The sequence below is a fragment of the Varanus komodoensis genome, unplaced genomic scaffold (assembly GCF_004798865.1).
Source record: "Varanus komodoensis strain SLA01 unplaced genomic scaffold, ASM479886v1 scaffold75, whole genome shotgun sequence".
NCBI lineage: Eukaryota > Metazoa > Chordata > Lepidosauria > Squamata > Varanidae > Varanus > Varanus komodoensis.
This window is the reverse complement of record NW_025336416.1, coordinates 1,214,979-1,232,723: the sequence shown is the minus strand read 5'-3', so window position 1 is coordinate 1,232,723 and position 17,745 is coordinate 1,214,979. Positions and strand designations below refer to the sequence as shown.

At 48.3% G+C, this 17,745-nt stretch overlaps 2 protein-coding genes across 2 annotated transcripts; both read left to right on the top strand.

The window, feature by feature from the left end:
* Window positions 1-12,151: 12,151 nt before the first annotated feature.
* LOC123035021 (mas-related G-protein coupled receptor member H-like) lies at window positions 12,152-13,129 on the top strand. The gene has a single exon (XM_044452852.1). It carries the CDS (start codon window positions 12,152-12,154, stop codon window positions 13,127-13,129), a length of 978 nt encoding a protein of 325 aa, XP_044308787.1.
* A 3,417-nt stretch (window positions 13,130-16,546) lies between these two features.
* On the top strand, window positions 16,547-17,506 carry LOC123035020 (mas-related G-protein coupled receptor member H-like). The gene has a single exon (XM_044452851.1). The coding sequence runs from the start codon at window positions 16,547-16,549 to the stop codon at window positions 17,504-17,506; it is 960 nt and encodes a 319-aa protein (XP_044308786.1).
* The last annotated feature ends 239 nt before the right edge of the window (window positions 17,507-17,745 follow it).

Genomic DNA, 17,745 nt, shown 5'->3' with positions numbered 1-17,745 from the left:
TTTACAACTCTGTTTGCTTATGTGCACAAATGATACTTCTGGTAATACTGCATGGCTTTAGCATAGAGATTTTCAATGAAATAAACAATTAAATGAGAATAAAGGATGCCACTCTGGGAAGATATCATTTCAGTTATTTCAGAGATGTTCAGGATGTCCCCAGATGGAAAGACCTAGAATGGAACTCCTGGTTCATTGTGTATTTAAATACAAAGTTTAATATTGAAACATGCATCAATGATGGCATTGTAGGAGAACTAAGGAAGGAGGATGGTGTTGGCCACTTAGCATTAACCTTAGCAATGTAGTTGCTTAATGAAAAAAAATGAACATCAGGTACCTCCAAAGGTTGCTCTTCACGTATTAAATGAAGATATAGCTATGTTTCAAGACTGCTGCAAAAAACTGTACCCACCATGAGAACTGCCGCCCCCCCCCCCCAGCCCCCAAATCTCACTGTTGGTGGAAACCCCCCATCAGGGGAGATGGGAAATGGAAAATGTTTTCAACAGGGGCCTTCTCCTGTAGATCTTGCACAGGCAAGGTGTGATGTCCTTGCTGCTCCTGGCCTCGGCCAGTTCGGTATCCTGGGCTGCCGCTGCTGCTCCAGTAGCACTGAGAGGAGCAGCTTTGTCAGCAGGAGCAGGCTGGGATGGTTGGAAAGGTTCATGCACCTGACACAGCTTGTGTGACTCACTGGCTCTCTGTGCATTGCTCAGATTGCGCAGGTTTGCCACGCATTTTTCATTTGTTTCTGAAACCATATGCAAAGGTGTACAAAATTATGAAAGCTAAAATCAGGACTAAAGGTGACTGAAAATACTGATGACACCTCTGCCCCAGCTTAGATTCAAGTGTGAAAATGCACAGTTCTGCTGTCTTGTATACTTTGGGGGAAATGACTTCCGGATCGGGCCAAACACGCTTGCAGCAAATCCAATTCCACCAGGTGCCTGACAATTGGAGAAATGCGGACAACATTGGACTTCATTAAGCTGTAATGGAGAACCGGCTAAGGGCTCCTTGGGATAGAAGGGCTCACCCTGGCATGGAGGCCTGGATGCTTGATAGTGATGGGAATGCAAAGAGCCCTCAATTACTTCCCAGGCAGAGCAGTGCACACCCCCAAGGCCAGAGACTGTAGGCCTGAAGGGCATGCGAGTCTCACCAGCTACTGTCAGGAGATGCCCCCTCGTGAGTCATCAGTTTGATCGAACTGGGCAAAAGCAGGGAGCTGGGACCGATCAGGCTTCCTCTTTGAGGAGAGATTCCCTGTTGCGGCCAAGAAACACTGTTCTGTTCTACCTGGAAGAAGACTGTGTTGGATGTGGTATGTTTCATTAGGGTTGGGGACATTTATTTTTTATTATTTTATTTATTTTATTAAAACATTTTTATGCCGCCCCATTCGCCGAAGCCTCGGGGCGGCTTACAACAAAAAATTTAAAATAACATTTTAAAATATATACAATAAAATACAAATATACACTATAAAACAAGCCGCCCTGGCCAAATAAAATTCAATAATATTAACATTTAAAATACTGCTTAAATAAAAAGGTCTTCGCCTGGCGCCGAAAAACAAATAACGACGGCGCCAGGCGGACCTCTCTGGGGAGCGCATTCCATAACTTAGGCGCCACCGCTGAGAAAGCCCTCCTCCGAGTAACCACCCTCCTAACTTCTTCCATGGAGGGCTCCCGGAGAAGGGCCTCTCCCGCCGATCTCAGGGGGCGGCTGGGCATATAAGGATGTAAGCGCTCCTTCAGGTAACCAGGACCCAAGCCGTTTAGGGCTTTATAGGTCATAACCAACACCTTGAATTGGGCCCGGACTTCAATGGGAAGCCAGTGAAGCTGACGGAGAACTGGAGTCATGTGAACATAACGTCCAGTCCCCGTCAGCAGCCTGGCAGCTCTATTTTGGACCAATTGAAGTATCCGGACCGTCTTCAAGGGTAGCCCCACGTAGAGCGCGTTGCAGAAGTCCAAACGGGAAGTCACCAACGCATGTGTCACTGTCGCAAGGCAGTCATTCTCCAGATAGGGGCGCAGCTGATGAATTAGCCGAAGCTGGAGGAAAGCACTCCTCGCCACTGCTGTTACCTGAGCTTCCAGTGAAAGCTCTGGGTCGAGGAGCACTCCCAAGCTGCGGACCTTGTCCCTAAGAGGGAGTGCAACCCCATTCAGGACAAGGTTCAATTCACCCTCTCCGAAGCCCGATCCACCAACCAACAGGACCTCCGTCTTGTCTGGATTGAGCTTCAGTTTATTGGCCCTCATCCAGCCCATTACCTCGGCCAGGCACCGGTTCAGCACAGCCACTGCCTCACCTGGATTGGTGGAAAATGAGAGGTAGAGCTGGGTATCATCAGCGTACTGATGGTTCCGCAGCCCACACCTCCTGATGACCTCTCCCAGCGGTTTCATGTATATGTTGAACAGCAAAGGGGACAAAATGGACCCCTGCGGTACTCCATGGCATAGCTGCCATGGCGCAGAGCCATAGTCCCCCAGCACCACCTTCTGGAACCGGCCATTGAGATAGGAGCGGAACCACTGCAAAGCAGTGCCTCCAACCCCCAATCCCGCAAGCCTATCCAGAAGGATACCATGGTCGATGGTATCGAAAGCTGCTGAGAGGTCCAGCAGAACCAACAGGGACGCACTCCCCCTGTCCTTCTCCCTGCACAGGTCATCATACAGGGCGACCAAGGCAGATTCAGTACCGTACCCGGGTCTGAAGCCGGACTGCAATGGGTCCAGATAATCAGTTTCATCCAAGAGTGCTTGGAGTTGTCCCGCCACCACTCGTTCTAACACCTTGCCCAGAAACGGGATGTTGGCCACTGGTCTATAATTAGTGGCCATCTCTGGATCCAGTGACGCCTTCTTCAGGACCGGTCGGACTACCGCCTCCTTCAAAGGGGCCGGCACCCGACCCTCCCTCAGAGAAGCGTTAACCACTTCCAAGATCCAGGTTCCAATCCCGTGCTTGGAATCATTTATTAACCAAGACGGGCAAGGGTCCAAAAGGCAAGTGGTTGGACGTACTCGCCCAAGCACCTTGTCCACATCATCGGACCGCAATAACTGAAATTCATCCAATAAATCTGGACCAGACGGCAGCATTGGTGTCTCCTTTGAAACCTCTGAATCAATAGTGGTGTCCAGCTCGTGACGAATCTGAGCGATTTTCTCCCTGAAATGCCTGGCAAAGTCGTCACAGCGGGTCTTTGAGGGTGGAATCAGGTCTTCCTTTGGACCTGGACGGACCAGGCCTTGCACCACTCGAAAGAGCTCCGCCGGACGGCATTGTGAGGAGGCAATGGAAGCGGAAAAGAATCTCTTTTTTGCCGCCCTCACCGCCACAGCATAGGCCCGATAGTGGGCTCTTAAGTGTGTTCGGTCAGATTCATCTCGTGATTTCCTCCACCTACGCTCTAGTCGTCTCCCAACCTGCTTCATCGCCCTCAATTCAGGAGTATACCAAGGGGAAGAGCGGGCTCTGCCCGGTGGGAGAGGACGCTTAGGAGCGATCGTGTCTACAGCCCTGGTCATCTCCCCATTCCACAGTTCGACCAGAGCCTCGACAGGAGCACCCGTCTTGTCAGCCGGAAACTCCCCCAGGGCCTTCAGGAATCCTTCTGGATCCATCCGGCTCCGGGGGCGGACCCACATAATCGGGTCCGCACCCTTACAGAGGGAGAAGTCGCTCTCGAGCATAAACCTCACCAGGAAGTGATCTGACCATGACAGGGGAGTCAAGCATAAATTACTCACCCTCAGACCACCCTCTTCCTGCCCCGTCGAGAAAACCAGGTCCAGAGTGTGTCCCCGTTCATGGGTGGGGCCGGTGACATGTTGAGACAGCCCCATGGCCGTCATGGAGGCCATGAAGTCCTGAGCCGCCCCGGTCAGACTAGCCTCGGCATGGAGATTGAAGTCCCCCAGGACCAACATCCTGGGGGTCCTCAACACCAGGTCCGAGACAGTCTCCGTCAGCTCAGGCAGGGAGACTGTTGGGCAGAAGGGTGCGCGGTACACCAACAGAATCCCCAGTCTGTCTCGGTCGCCCAACACCAAATAGAGACACTCCAGCCCTGGTCTCGAAGGGACCGGAAGTCCCGTGAGGGAGATGGAGGCTCGGTATACCAAAGCGACCCCCCCTCCCCTCCCCTCCAGCCGTGAGCAGTGCTGGACCAGATACCCGGGCGGGCACACTTGGGAGAGGGCAACATCCCCCCCCTCTCCCGCCCAGGTCTCCGTTATGCAGACCAGGTCGGCCCCCTCATCCACAATCAGGTCCTGGATGAGGGCAGATTTGTTATTGACCGACCTGGCATTAAGCAACAGCACCGTCAGGCTGGAGGGGCGACTGACGAGACTCCCTGGCACCCTCTGGCTGGGAGCAAAACCAGAAGTAGGGACAGGTGTCAGCCATCTGTCCCTCCTTCTTCTATGCGGACACGTTAAGCTCCCAACGCTGTTACGTCCCCTGCCCATAACCACCTCAATGGCGGCACCCGTGCGCTCCCCAGGAAACATAAGCGGCAGCATGGCCAGGGACGACTCCATAAAAAGATTTAAAATACTACTAAAAACACACACACACACACACACACACACACTCACCCCTCACTCACAGCCCAGCAGGAGGGCCTACCATCGCCAAGCGCAAGCCCCTGGCCAGCCCCGCCCCCTGCTCGGCCACCCGAACGGTGGCGACCGTCCTTTGGCCGACGCCCTTTGTAGCCGCCGGCCCTGCGTCCCCCGCCTCGTCCGAAGCACGCCTGCCACACGTGCTGGGGCGTGGCGGAGCAGCCAAGTGGGCGGTGGATGGCGGCGCGGTCTTACGCGGCCAGGCAGCGGCTCCCCTCCGGCGCGGCGCGGTCTTACACAGCGAGGAGGCGGCCCTCCTCCGGCGTAGGCTGCCGGGCGCAGTTGGTGTTGCTGGTGGCGCGCTCCTCCCGCGGGCTTTGTAGCCGCCGGCCCTGCGTCCCCCGCCTCGTCCGAAGCACGCCTGCCACACGTGCTGGGGCGTGGCGGAGCAGCCAAGTGGGCGGTGGATGGCGGCGCGGTCTTACGCGGCCAGGCAGCGGCTCCCCTCCGGCGCGGCGCGGTCTTACACAGCGAGGAGGCGGCCCTCCTCCGGCGTAGGCTGCCGGGCGCAGTTGGTGTTGCCTTTCAGAATTTAGCTGAGTTATTTTCAGTCGGAGGAGGCCAACTGGCCTGGGGGTCTTGGGGGGAGCCAAACAGTGTGAGTCCAGTGAAATGGCTGCTCCCCAGCTCCTATTCTCTTTCTTGTCCTCACAGTTGTATGTCTTGTAGTGCTTTAAGGCCTTCCACCCCTTTATTGTCTACTGTATTTTAATAAATCTGTTTCCCCCCCCCCCCAAGCTTGGGGTGTCATGTGCTGAATCCAGTGTCTGCCCTGGGATTTTGGGATACAGGGAAGGCAGGTAGGAAAGTGAATCCTGTCAGACTGCGGGAGGTGAGGACTCGGGGCGGCTGATCATCCCACATACATCCATACATGCACAGAATCACTGTTGCCACGTGTTTGCTTATTAATTGGTCACTGAAGCAAGAAAAGGCACTTCTTCCTGTCTTGCTTCACTGGCAGTGAAGCCTCTGTGATCAGAGGAAACACACTTATCAGAAACATGTCCAAATTTAGAAAGCCACAGAGCGTCACGTTTCAGAAAGCTGTATGTGACTTGATAGCGCACAAGAACAACCACTGAGATAGAGTGATAGATAGAAGCTCAATCCGAGAGGAGTGAGATCCATCCCTAAAGCAATCCCCCTTCAAGCACATCCAGGCTGGTGGCCACCATTGTATCTGGAGGAACTAATTGTCATATTTCAACTCTATGCCCTTTGAAGCCTCCATTGACCTGTCTCAGATTTCCCACCACTCTGTTACATGGTTTAGGAGAGAGACAGAAAAACGCCTCCTAATGCACATTCTCTATAGCTGTTGTACCTTTATCTCACTAGGGAATTCCTCTAGCTGCCTGATTATTTCAGGAGCCCTCGTTCCGAGTCTCCAGCATCTACATAGGAGTAGGTTTCAGCATGGAACTTCTGCTGAAAGAAGCACAAGTATGGAAAGGGTTCTCTTTCTGGGGTTCAGTCCCCTTTGATGGCATCTTGTTTTGGCATCCATTATAATATTTCATTTTCAGATGATTATCAGGAGTGCTTCTATTACCTGGAGTTCTGGGATATCTGCTTCTGTCCCTGTCTCAGAGGCTCAGGTTTATCAGCAGGTCCTCCATCGCCACCAGAGGATCCCTGCACGGCATCCATTCCCTCTGCTCCTGCCTTCCACCTGCTCAACCTGGAGGAGGCTGATCTTCAGTTCCTCACTCCCAAGTATGTAAGAGGATGGGTGGCCAGGTAGGTTTGCCAAAGACTGCCAGCCCCACACTTGGTAACTAATGGAGCACAGATTTCATTATGGCCAGATAACCATTTTAATGCAATGTTCACCTGTTTATCTCTTGGCCTCTTCATGGAATAAACACAGACTTTCCGACATCCCCTTTTCAAGTGCCGAGTATACTAGCAACAGAGAGAGAGAGAGAGAGAGAGAGAGAGAGAGAGAGAGAGAGAGAGAGAGAGAATTGGGTGCTTTGGATTCAAGCCAAGCCTAAATGCGAAGAGCTGATTCAGAAAGATTTAGGAGATGCCTCCATTGGAACAGGGCTCCTCTGAGCAGGATCACTGCAGACCTGAGTCCTCCTGAGAATTCACTGTGTGTTTGATGTGCATTTACCTAGCAATATAGGTTGAGGCTGTGTTCAGACTTTCCACCGGCCGCCCTCACAGCCACTGTGGATTGTATTGTGCGGACACAGGCAGGGACTTTCTCCCTGGCGCGCTCTGCAGCTTCTGTGCATGCTTTTGTTGCCATGATCCCCCATGGCCTGGGGGAGCTGCCTCCCGCCCTCCCTTACCAGGGTGGGGAAAGGTGCTACTGAGGATGGGGCTGCTGGGCACTGCATCAGACTGGCTGCAGCTCTGGCATCGGACAGGTGAGAAGATTGTGTGCCTGACTGCATGGGGAGCTGGTCCCTCTCCACGTGTGCAAATCTTGTGCACAGAGAAGCCTCAGAAGATCTGCAGCAGGGAAGAGGAGGGGGAGGCGCGTATGCATCTGCTGTTCAGGGGGTGAGCAGGGCAAGGTAGTGCTGCTCGAGAGCAACAGCACTGCTGCAAGGAAGAAGCCTTTGCTTTGGCTGAGCAGGGAGGGAAGGCACAGGACCATCTGGCCAACGACACATCCCCAGGAGTGTGTGGACCAGAGAGTGGGAGGCAGGAAACAGAGCACAGAAACACAGAAGCAGAATGAGTCAGAAGGGGTCTCCCGGGCCATCTAGTCTGACCCCCAATGCTAGCGGGCTTCACTCACGGCATGCCCACCACGTGCATGTCCAGCCTGTCCTTGAACACCCGCACCGGTGGGGCCTCAACCACCTCCCGGGGAAGTCCAATTCAGAGTATTTGGGGGGCCCACAGGGAGAGTGATCAAAAGCAGAGTCATGCTAGAGCAGACCAAGGTGAGACCGCAAGCAGGACGTGAGCACAACTGTAACTCCATCCAGGCCCCTTACCGAATGCTGCACATAGCATGCAGCCTCTGATACCACCAGGGGATGCAAAGACCCTTCAGGACCAGGAGCCATCGGCCGTCTTCAGACCACACCCTGCATTCTGTTAAATGAGGACACTCCTGTTGGCTTTGAGAAAAAGGGAACATCATGGAGGTTTTCAGATGATTACAGTGAATGAAGCCAAGGGGTGGATTCCACATAGCATTCACCTTCATCCTTTCCATCTCAAATGGATTTCACTGCACCCTCTGGGTGGTTCCCATCCTTGTGGGCAAGATGGCAGGGAGGTTCGGTGCTCCCGACTGGTCTGCTCTTTGACCTGATGCCAGTCCATGGGAGTGAGCAGGCTACATCAGCCTCCCTCTGGCTCTGCCTTTTCAACACCCCACATCCTTCCCTTTCTAAATCTCCGTGTTCAAAAGTTCTCTTGCTGTCCTCCAGCCCCCAGGCAGAGTGTGATCTAGTTTCCTTCAGCTTCCTGGTCCATCTCCAAGCCTGCAGGAATTGTGGCCATCAATTCTGACCCAGACTTGCCTTCCAGTTCTGATGCACATTCTGCACTAATTTTGCTGATTCAAAGGCAAGTTCACTGCGCCACTGGATTCCGCTTAGCTTCCAACTGTTGTATTCCAGTCTATGCTTATCAGAGCATCTTGTGTTGCTATCTTATCAGTTTCCTCTTGTGCCCATGCATGAATGTTTTCTATTTCCTCTTCTTCAGCATCCGGAGCTGGTGGGACGGCCTGGGTGATGGGTGACGATGATTGGTCTTCCGAGAATTTTGGTTGATAAGCTTTGGTTGGATGTGGCATCACAACACTGATGCCTGTTCCTGAGTACCTGAACCCCTCCACTTCTTCTGAGTTTGCCAGTTTTGAATGCAGCACTTTGGGGGTTTCTTAAGGATAATGCCCCATTCCAGCCCATTTTGCAACATGCACACCACGTGTCGCGAAAGCTACTCCTTCTTCCCCTTGTTTTCGGGTGTCCAATTTGCCTCAGTTCCTACTTCTTTCCTTCCACCTGTGAGCACCTTTCTGTGACAAGACTTACTTTCAGGTTTGATCCAGCTGCATGGTGAGTGACAGTGCTGTTTGTGCATCCAAGAGGGGACTTTAATCTCACATAGGAAAAGGATATTTTTTTAGGAACTCCAACAGATAAGAGGCCTTCCCCAGTTCATAGATTCCTCAATGGCTTTGCCCTTATATTATGTTTTCCTTAGTCAGTCCCTGTATCGATTAGTTCCCTGGGGGTTGGAAGGAATGGATATGCTGTGGAGGCTGGAAAAGCACAGAGGAAAGGTTTTCCCCTGGATCCCTCTTGCCCTGATGGAAATTTCCGCTTCCAATTGTACTTGTGCAAGTGCAGAGCTTCAGACCTGGAAGAAAGGAGGCTGAGGTGTTACTAGGTTGCTGGAGACCTTGGCAGCGCTGCTCTTCCACCCTTCTGCTTCCCCAGTTCCCCATCATAGTCTCCCTCGAGGCATCTTTTCCTAATAGAGGCTTGCAGTTTCCCAGTGATGACATCCGTTTGTCCTACCAGGAGATGCAGCAACCTCCCTAGGACTATGTATTCACAGGGTGGTATTTATTTATTATAAATAAATAATTCACAGTTTAAACCTCCTCCACATTCCTTTGGGACTGTAGCATTCGGTGTGGGTGTTACTGGTGTCATCTTGGGTACTGGCAAACTGGAATGATTGGAAGCATCCAGGTGTTCATTCCAGCAGTATTGTGGGGCCTGGAACCATGGAAGTATCAAAGCACTATCTATTAAAAAGAAAGACATTTTTGGTTGATTTGCATTACATTTTGAGAAACTTTCAATATAATGCTTGTTTTGGTCTGGATTATTTTACCAGTCAAAAGGCCTCTAGAGCTGTCTTTAAATCAGCCTGTAAAAGCATTGCTGGTGGGGTTCCCCCTTTTTTAAAAGCATTGCCCTCTGGTGGGGTCCCCCCTTTTTCTAAGCAAGGCATTTGAAAATTTCAGGTCCCCTGTGGCCACAGTTTCCTCCTCCTAAGTTCATGTATTCTTACTTGGTTAGCCAATGAAATAACAGCACCTCCTGGTCATGTGATTTTGACAATCTGTTCCTGAGAAGATCAGTCTCAGATATCCTGTTCCTTTTTCTATAAGTCTGGTGACTCGCCTCATTCTGCCCCAGGCTCTGGCAGCTGCAGGTCCCACAGGGCCACCCCGAGTGTTTCTGTGCCACATCTGCCAGCACGGCTGCTCCTTCTGCCTCCTAGACCTGGATCTGTGTTTCTCATTGGCAGGTATGTCAGGAGGAGAGGGAGTCACAGAGGTTGTCCTGCTAACTCCCTGTAGGTTGACCTCTGACTCCACCCTGCATGACGGACTGAGCAGAGGTCTCATGACGGGCATGGGAACGCTTCAGTTGGGTGGGTGTCCAACTGTGTGTCTCTCTTGGACACCTTCTTCTCTTTATAGTGTAAATATGAGCCATGCAGCAGCCCATTAAAACTGAGTCCTTTTTAGAATTCTACATGCATGTCTTTCAGAGAGCAACTTGTTTGCATTTTCCTTCTCCTTCCCTCTTTTTCACACACATAAACATATACACAAACACACACAGGAAGCGGGGAAGGTGCTTTGGATTCAGCCATAGTCTAAACCAACTGGGCTGATTCAGACAGATCCAAGAAAAGTTAGCATCTCGCTCAACACTGGAAAAGTGAGGAGCTACCCACCGATGAACTGATTCTAAAAAAGATTCTGAACTGTGCAGAAATGGATAGATTGACTTTATCACTGAAGGAGAAAGAAGATACTGACTTCTATCAAACTTGGGACTCTTTATTATTGGCTAGAGAAATGGGACTTCGCATAGATTTAAATATGTTTTGAAGTTATCATAAATGGAAAAAGAAGGGTTTGGGGGCTGACCCAGTGGGCTCGATGTTTTTGATGATGGATGTTGTTTGTAGTCTTCTTTCTGTTTCTTTAGGATTATAATTTCAAATAAAACGTATTTAAAAAGTTAGCATCTGAATTAAAGGATCCTTTGCGGTGGACTGAATTCAGATCTGGATGCTCCCGAATGGTCAGAAAATGTTTTTTATTTTGAAGGACACAGAGATATAGAAGAGGGAGGCTAATAACTTGCATCGTTTTTTCCCCAGTCTCTTCATATAATACAAACAGCTCATGGCTAATTGCCATTCCAAGAATACAGAGATATTCCTGCAAATGGACAACAGGGTATTAATCTATTAAATCAATTGGAACAATCTTACATTATTTTTTCATTCAGCACAGCTCTCTTCCTCTGGTTTAGCAAAGTCTGATTGCAGCCTGCTGTTCAGAGGAGGGAATAATGTGGATCAGTTTTGCAGTGGAATTTTTTTTACTATTAATTGATGCATGTGTCCTTCTTAACCATCTATCTCACTCTATTTGACATACTACAGCACTGGAAGGAGAAATGGACAACTGCAATAGCACAGTAGAAGCAGAACTGAATGAAAATTTCAACAGGAGGTTTAAACAGGAGGTCTTTAGTGACAATTTAAAAAATATTATTACTATTGCTGCTGCTGTTGTTGCTGCTATCATCAACATTGTATTTATGTATTGCTTTTCCTCCTCTTTCAAGTCACCCATATGGCTTACATAGTCTCCTTCACTCATTTTTTATCCACATAAAAGCAATCCTGTGAGGTAGGTTGGGCTGAGAGTCCATGACTGGCCCAAAGTCTCCCAATCAGCTTTAAGGGTGCATGAGGACTGCAACCAATCTCTCCGGTCCCCCATACTCTGACCAACACACTGGCTCTTCAAGCTGTATATGGAGATTTGTGGTGTTTTTTGTGTAAGTCATTAAAAATAAGTGTGCATGGTATATATGAATACATAGGGATAAACAATATATATAAATCATGATATGGTTCTTTTTAATCTCATTTCTTTTTAATCTCATTAAAAAGAACCCACACTGTAATCTTTTGGCATATTTTATCTAACTTTTCTCTCTTGAAAACATACAACAGTTTTTCCTAACACAGAGATTAAAAATCATTTCAGAAATCAAAAACTCCAATGAATCTGCAGATTATCAACAGACCTAATAATAAAGCACAATCTATTTATTCACAGCACTGTGACCTACCGCAAGGTTCTTTGGTGAATGAAAGAAACCACCCTCCAACATATCCATGACTCAGTTTTCAATTACCTGGAGAGCTCTCAACCCAGACAGCTTGAAATAGATCCAGGAACCCTGTTTCTTTATATGCATTCATTATTTCTGTGATTCTTTGAGGATCCCTTTCTTCTTAATCCCGGAACATTCTCCGTGAGACAAAGACAGGGGTGGTGGGGAGAAAGAAGAAAAGGAACCCCTTCAAATTCAGCTTTATACTAAAATACATCACTGAAATGTTCACCCGCTCAGGGTAGAAAACAGAAACTACAACAAGAACAATGATCTTACATAATAATATAAAGAGAGGATGTTCTCTAGGAATATAAGATTGGTAGAAAGTACAAGGAAGAGGAAGACATGAAGCAAGACCAGGAGCTCTTTAGCCATGGTTTAAATGTGATGACCAATTTCAGCGGGACTTGCATGCTAACTGAACTCAATGTTACTGCTGACAGTTATAACCCGGGATCAGTGTTTGTGTGGCCAATGCTACAATATTTTTTATGCATTTTGGGACTTGTCGGGAATGGAAATGTCATCTGGCTTCTTGCCTTCCATATTAAGAGGAACACTTTCACAACATATGTGCTGAACCTTGCACTGGCTGACTCTGGAGTTCTCATAATCCTCTTAGTGATAGGAATAGTAGATGTTTCTAATCATTTTGTTTGGCATGGATTCCCATTTCTTGATGTTCAAATACTGTATTACCTCTTTGGATTGATGCATGGTGTAGGTCAATTTCTTCTAACAACCATCAGCATAGACCGGTGTGCGTCTGTCCTATTCCCCATCTGGCATAGGTGCCGTCGCCCACCACACTTGTCCGCCATCATTTGCACTCTCATCTGGGCCCTCTGGTTTCTTGTCTATGGGGTTCACATGATTCTCTTCAGTATGTCCAGAATTAGTACTGATATCTCACCATATGTCGCGCTTGCAAATGGCCTGATTTGCTTTCCAGTTATGACTATCTCCAGCCTGACTCTGTTCATCAAAGTCTACTTTAAATCACATCAAAGCAGGCGGGGAAAGCTCATAAAAACCATCTTACTGGCACTGCTGTTCTTCTTGATCCTGGCTTTTCCACTCACTGTCATATACGTATTAGGGGTGTTCTTCGATTTTCACTTTTTGTTACATTGTAGCATTTGGCATCTTGGCCTCTTCTGTGCCTCTCTAAACAGCAGTGTCAACCCATTGATTTATTTCCTGGTGGGGAGAAACAGGCGGTCTCCATCCACTGAGAGTATGAAGTTCATACTGCAGAGGGTTTTCAAAGAGCAGGAAAACAGTGAGGGGGATCTGGAACCCAGGGTCCAAATCCAGCTATGATGGCTTCCCAAGAGTGGAAAGCCCTAACCTTTTCTCTAGATCCTTATACCCAAAATACAAAAGGTCCCAATGCAATGGATGTGGAGTTGCCATGGATTTTATGTCAAATCAAACTTTTTTCCTTTTCAGTAGGATTCTGGTCCTACTAAGCCAAACTCTGTTGGTCACATACAGTTCAAACTAACACAGTGTACATTTTATTTTATTTATTTATTAAAACATTTCTATGCCGCCCCTTGCCAAGGCCTCGGGGCGGCTTACAACATCAAATACAAAATACATTAAAACATTGACCTGCTGTTCAGAATAATCTGGGCTCTTCAATTGGTTCCAAGGACAGTGGCTGGATTATTCATTGGAACTGTCTAAATAGAACCTAGTTCTGTTCCTGAAACTTTTGTGCTTACATCAAATTTCTGTGCCTTGCTTTCTTTATGAAAAACAAAACCTGTCCTTCCATGTGCATCCAAGACTCAGAAGGAATCCCAACTAGAGGGTGCCCTTGGAAGCTGGTGGAGGTTTTGCCAGAGCTCTGCTCTCAGCTTGACCCCATCAAGCAAGGAGGACCGGGCAAATAATCCTGGGAAAGCAGAGTCAGCTCTTGGGCATTGCTCTTTTGCTCTCTGATCCAGACATCGTGCCATGTGGTGGTGTTCCCCCTTTTTCTGAGCAGGCCCCTCTTTGCCCACAGTTTCCTCCTTGCTGGTCACTGAAAGAGCAGCACCTCCTGGTCTTATGATACTGATAAGGTGTTTCTGAGAAGATAAAGCTCAGTCCTCTTGTTTTCATTGCTTCGAGATCGGTGATGTGTCTCATTCTGCCCCAGGCTCTTGTGGCTCCAAGGGTTCCTGAGTTGCATTTCCCAGCATGACTGCTCCTTCCGCCTCCTAGACCTGGATCTGCATTCCTCATTTGCAGGTATGTCAGGAGGAGAGGGAGCCAGAAAGGTTCAATTGCTAACTCCTTTTAGGTTGACCACTGACTCCACCCTGTGTAACAGACTGAGCAGAGGTCTCATGATGGGCATGGGAACACTTCAGTTGGGTGGGTGCCGCTTTCTCCCTCAGCTCTCATCTTCTCTTCATCAAGGAAATCCACACATTGCTGCAACTCATTTAAACCTAGTACTTCTTAGAACTTGTTTAGATAGCAAAATATTTTCTTTTTTTCCTTTTCAACAAGTCTCTCTCTCTCTCTCTCTCTCTCTCTCTCTCTCTCATTCACATGCACAGAAGGCAAACAGGGAAAGAGAGAATGTGGGCAGGAGGATGGGTTTTTTGAATTTGGCTGAAGCCTAAATCTGCACTGCTGGTTCAGACAGATCCAAGAATAATTAGGGTTAATAATTAATTAAGAATAATTAATGCAAAGTTCCCCTGAGCTCAGTGCTCCAAGGAACTCAGTTCTCAGTGCTCCTGAAAAGTCAGTATGTATTTTCATTTTGGAGGGCACAGAGATCTAGAAGAGTAAATCTAACGACTTAGAACGTTTCTTTCCAATCTCTCCATCTAAGACAAATAGCTCGTGACTAGTTTCCATTCCTAAGAACCTGTGAGAGATGGGCTCGGATGGGCATAGAGATTTAGACAGGGTGTGGCCAATGTAAAGAGGTTTTGGCAAGGGGCGGCATAGAAATGCTATAATAATAAATAATAATAATAAAGTGAATTGGCTTAAAGCACCATTCGCCACGGAAGAGTTAAGTGACCATTTGGGCAAACTATTGCAATTGCTAAGTGTTGCTCCAAAGAGACCCTGGTGCCCATGGCCAAAGGAGGGCCAGATAAGCCCCCAGACTCTGAAAGGGAGACGCACTGTAAATTCTAGCCATGTTCAGGAGAATTTTCACTCCCAAGAACAGGAGACAGCAGATTGGGGCAATAAGAGGAAACGGTCCTTCCATGGGTTCTGTCATGAGTTGTCACCCCATGAGCTATTTGATCATTGAAGGGAAATGAAAACGAGGGCTGGCTGGAGCTCAGAGTTCCTCTTCAAGGAGAGGATCCATTCTTGCTGCCAGAGACTGTGCCAAAGAACGTTATGCTATTCTGTGTCTTTGATTCTGTGATGGGTACAGCATCTGTACATGTAGCTAGACTGGGGGAGCTTTGCTATTTTAAGTCTGAGGAGGCCAATGGGCCTTGGGTTCTTGGGGGCTGTGATTGGCTGAGAGCGCTGCTCACCGAATTTTGCTTTCCCTCCCCCCCTTTTTTGTCTGTACTTGTGCCTTGTGTGTTTAGCTGTTTTAAGTACCCTCCACCCCTATATTTTAGCCTTTTAATAAAATCCTTTCCCCCAGTCCTTTGGGCTGTTGTGTGCTGAATCCAGTGTCGGGTCAAGAGGGTGGTGCCCAGGGGTACACAGGGAGGTGGGCACTCCGGGACAGCTGACTGCCACAGCCAATGATGCAAATGCGTCTTTCCCATCTCTCCATCTAGGGGAAACAGCTCCTAGTTCATTCTCTCTTCAAGAATGGCATTTTTTCCCTGCGGAATATGGGAAGCATGGCAAGATACAGTGCACTGTACTTGAGAAACACCAGACTTCAAGTCCTGGTGTTTCTCAAGCACAGTCCTGGTGTCAGTTTTCTTATCGTGCTTCACATCTTTCACATGCATCTTCTCTGTCTTACTGCCTGAAAAAATGGAACTCATTATCAGCCTAAGCGATACGATTAAATATGGATTGTAGTGTCTGAATCCATTAAATGAACTGGAAAAGAGAGAAGTCTGAGATTCTTTTCCATTCAGCACAACTCTGCTCTTCGTACATTTTGGCAACGTCTGATGGCAGCTTGCTTCTCAGAGGAAGGAATAATTTGGGTAGATTTTGTGAGGCAAAGTTCCTCATGATGCAGTGATATATATGCCCATCTTAATGGCCTACCTGTCTCTCAATCACAGGAAATGGGTCCTCCACTTGTTTTTGGCAGCTGAAGCACCAGTAGGATAGCACTGGAAGGACAAACAGCCACCTGCAATGGTGCAGCAGATGCAGGATGCAATGAAACGTTCCATTTTTGAACATGTAGCCTTTTGGCATAATTTCCCAATGGACAAATTTATCATTTTGTTACATAGCAAGTCTATTTTGACTTGTACCCTCTTGAGAGAAGCATAAGGCGTCTGCCATTGTTCTTTGCCATGCCATTTGAACCCCACAACGAACACCATCCATGGGGCCTGAGCTTGAGGGTCTGTGAATACCCCAAAGACATCCAGTGAGCTTCATCACAGAGTGGGAAGTTGCCTCTGAATCTCCGGGGCCCCAGTCCAATGCTCTGACCACCACACCTGCTCTCAACAAGCACCTGAACTTCAATAGTCTTCACCAGAGTGGATGTTACCTAGGAGCCTAGACATTACTGTAGAGCAGGAAAGGAAGCAAGAATATGAACCCACAAATCAGAGCTGCAACATGACAAGCAATCTCAGTGCAACTTATCAGACCCCTGAACTAAATTTCACTGACTACAATGACACAGATCAGCAGTATAACCTAGTCCAAGTGGCTAGCAAGCAGTCCATATATTTACTTTTCTGTGTCTTGATGGTCATTATCTGTATTTTGGGACTTGTGGGCAATGGGATTGTCATCAGGCTTCTGGGCTTCCACATTAAGCGGAACCCTTTCACAACCTACATCCTGAATCTGGCAGTGGCTGACTTCGGAGTCCTTCTGGACCTTTTCCCCCTTGTCATACATGAAATTGCCAGTATGCTGATTAAAAAACAATTATTTCACCTTTTTATCATACCTTTTCACCTCTTCTTAATGATGTACTTAGCAGGACAACTTCTCCTGACAGCCATCAGCATGGATAGGTGTGTGACTGTCCTCTTCCCCATCTGGCATCGGTGCCATCGCCCTCCACGCTTGTCCACCACCGTTTGTGTCCTCATCTGGGTCCTCTGCTTCCTTCTCTCCGGAGTTCACATGATTCTCCAAATGATGACCATGACTGAGATTCTAGGATATCTCTTTCTTGCAATTGCACTGCTCTGCCTCCCGCTCATCACTGTCTCCAGTCTGATTCTGTTCATCAAAATCTGCTTCAAATCCCAGCAACAGAGGCGTGGAAAGCTCTTAACAGCCATCTTATTCTTGCTGTTTTTCTTCTTGATCTTGGCTTTTCCACTCTCTGCTATTTGGATAATGCTGTCAGTGTTTCATTTTTTCTTTCTCTCAGCTGATATCGTACTTCATGCTTGCCTGGTATGTGCCTGCCTAAACAGCAGCATCAACCCACTGATTTATTTCCTCATGGCGCACAAAAAGAGGGGTCAGTCTAGGCAAAGCATGAAGGTGGCCATGCAGAGGGTTTTCCGAGAGGAGGAAAACCCCCAAGAGCAATTGGAGCTCAGCACTCAAACCTAGTGTTGATGCCTTAACAAGGGCGGACACCTTCTTTATGTATAGCTTCACTGCTGCTCCATGCTTTCAATTCTTGAAGCAAGTGCACAAAAGACACCTCTGCAATGGGCCTAGGGTTGCCATAGATTCTACACGAAATGCAACAAGAGAAGGCCGCTCTTGTCTTTACTGGTCAGATTCTGGATCTGCTTGGCCAAGCTCTCTTGGTCACACACAGTTTAGAATAATAGGTTGCGCATGGA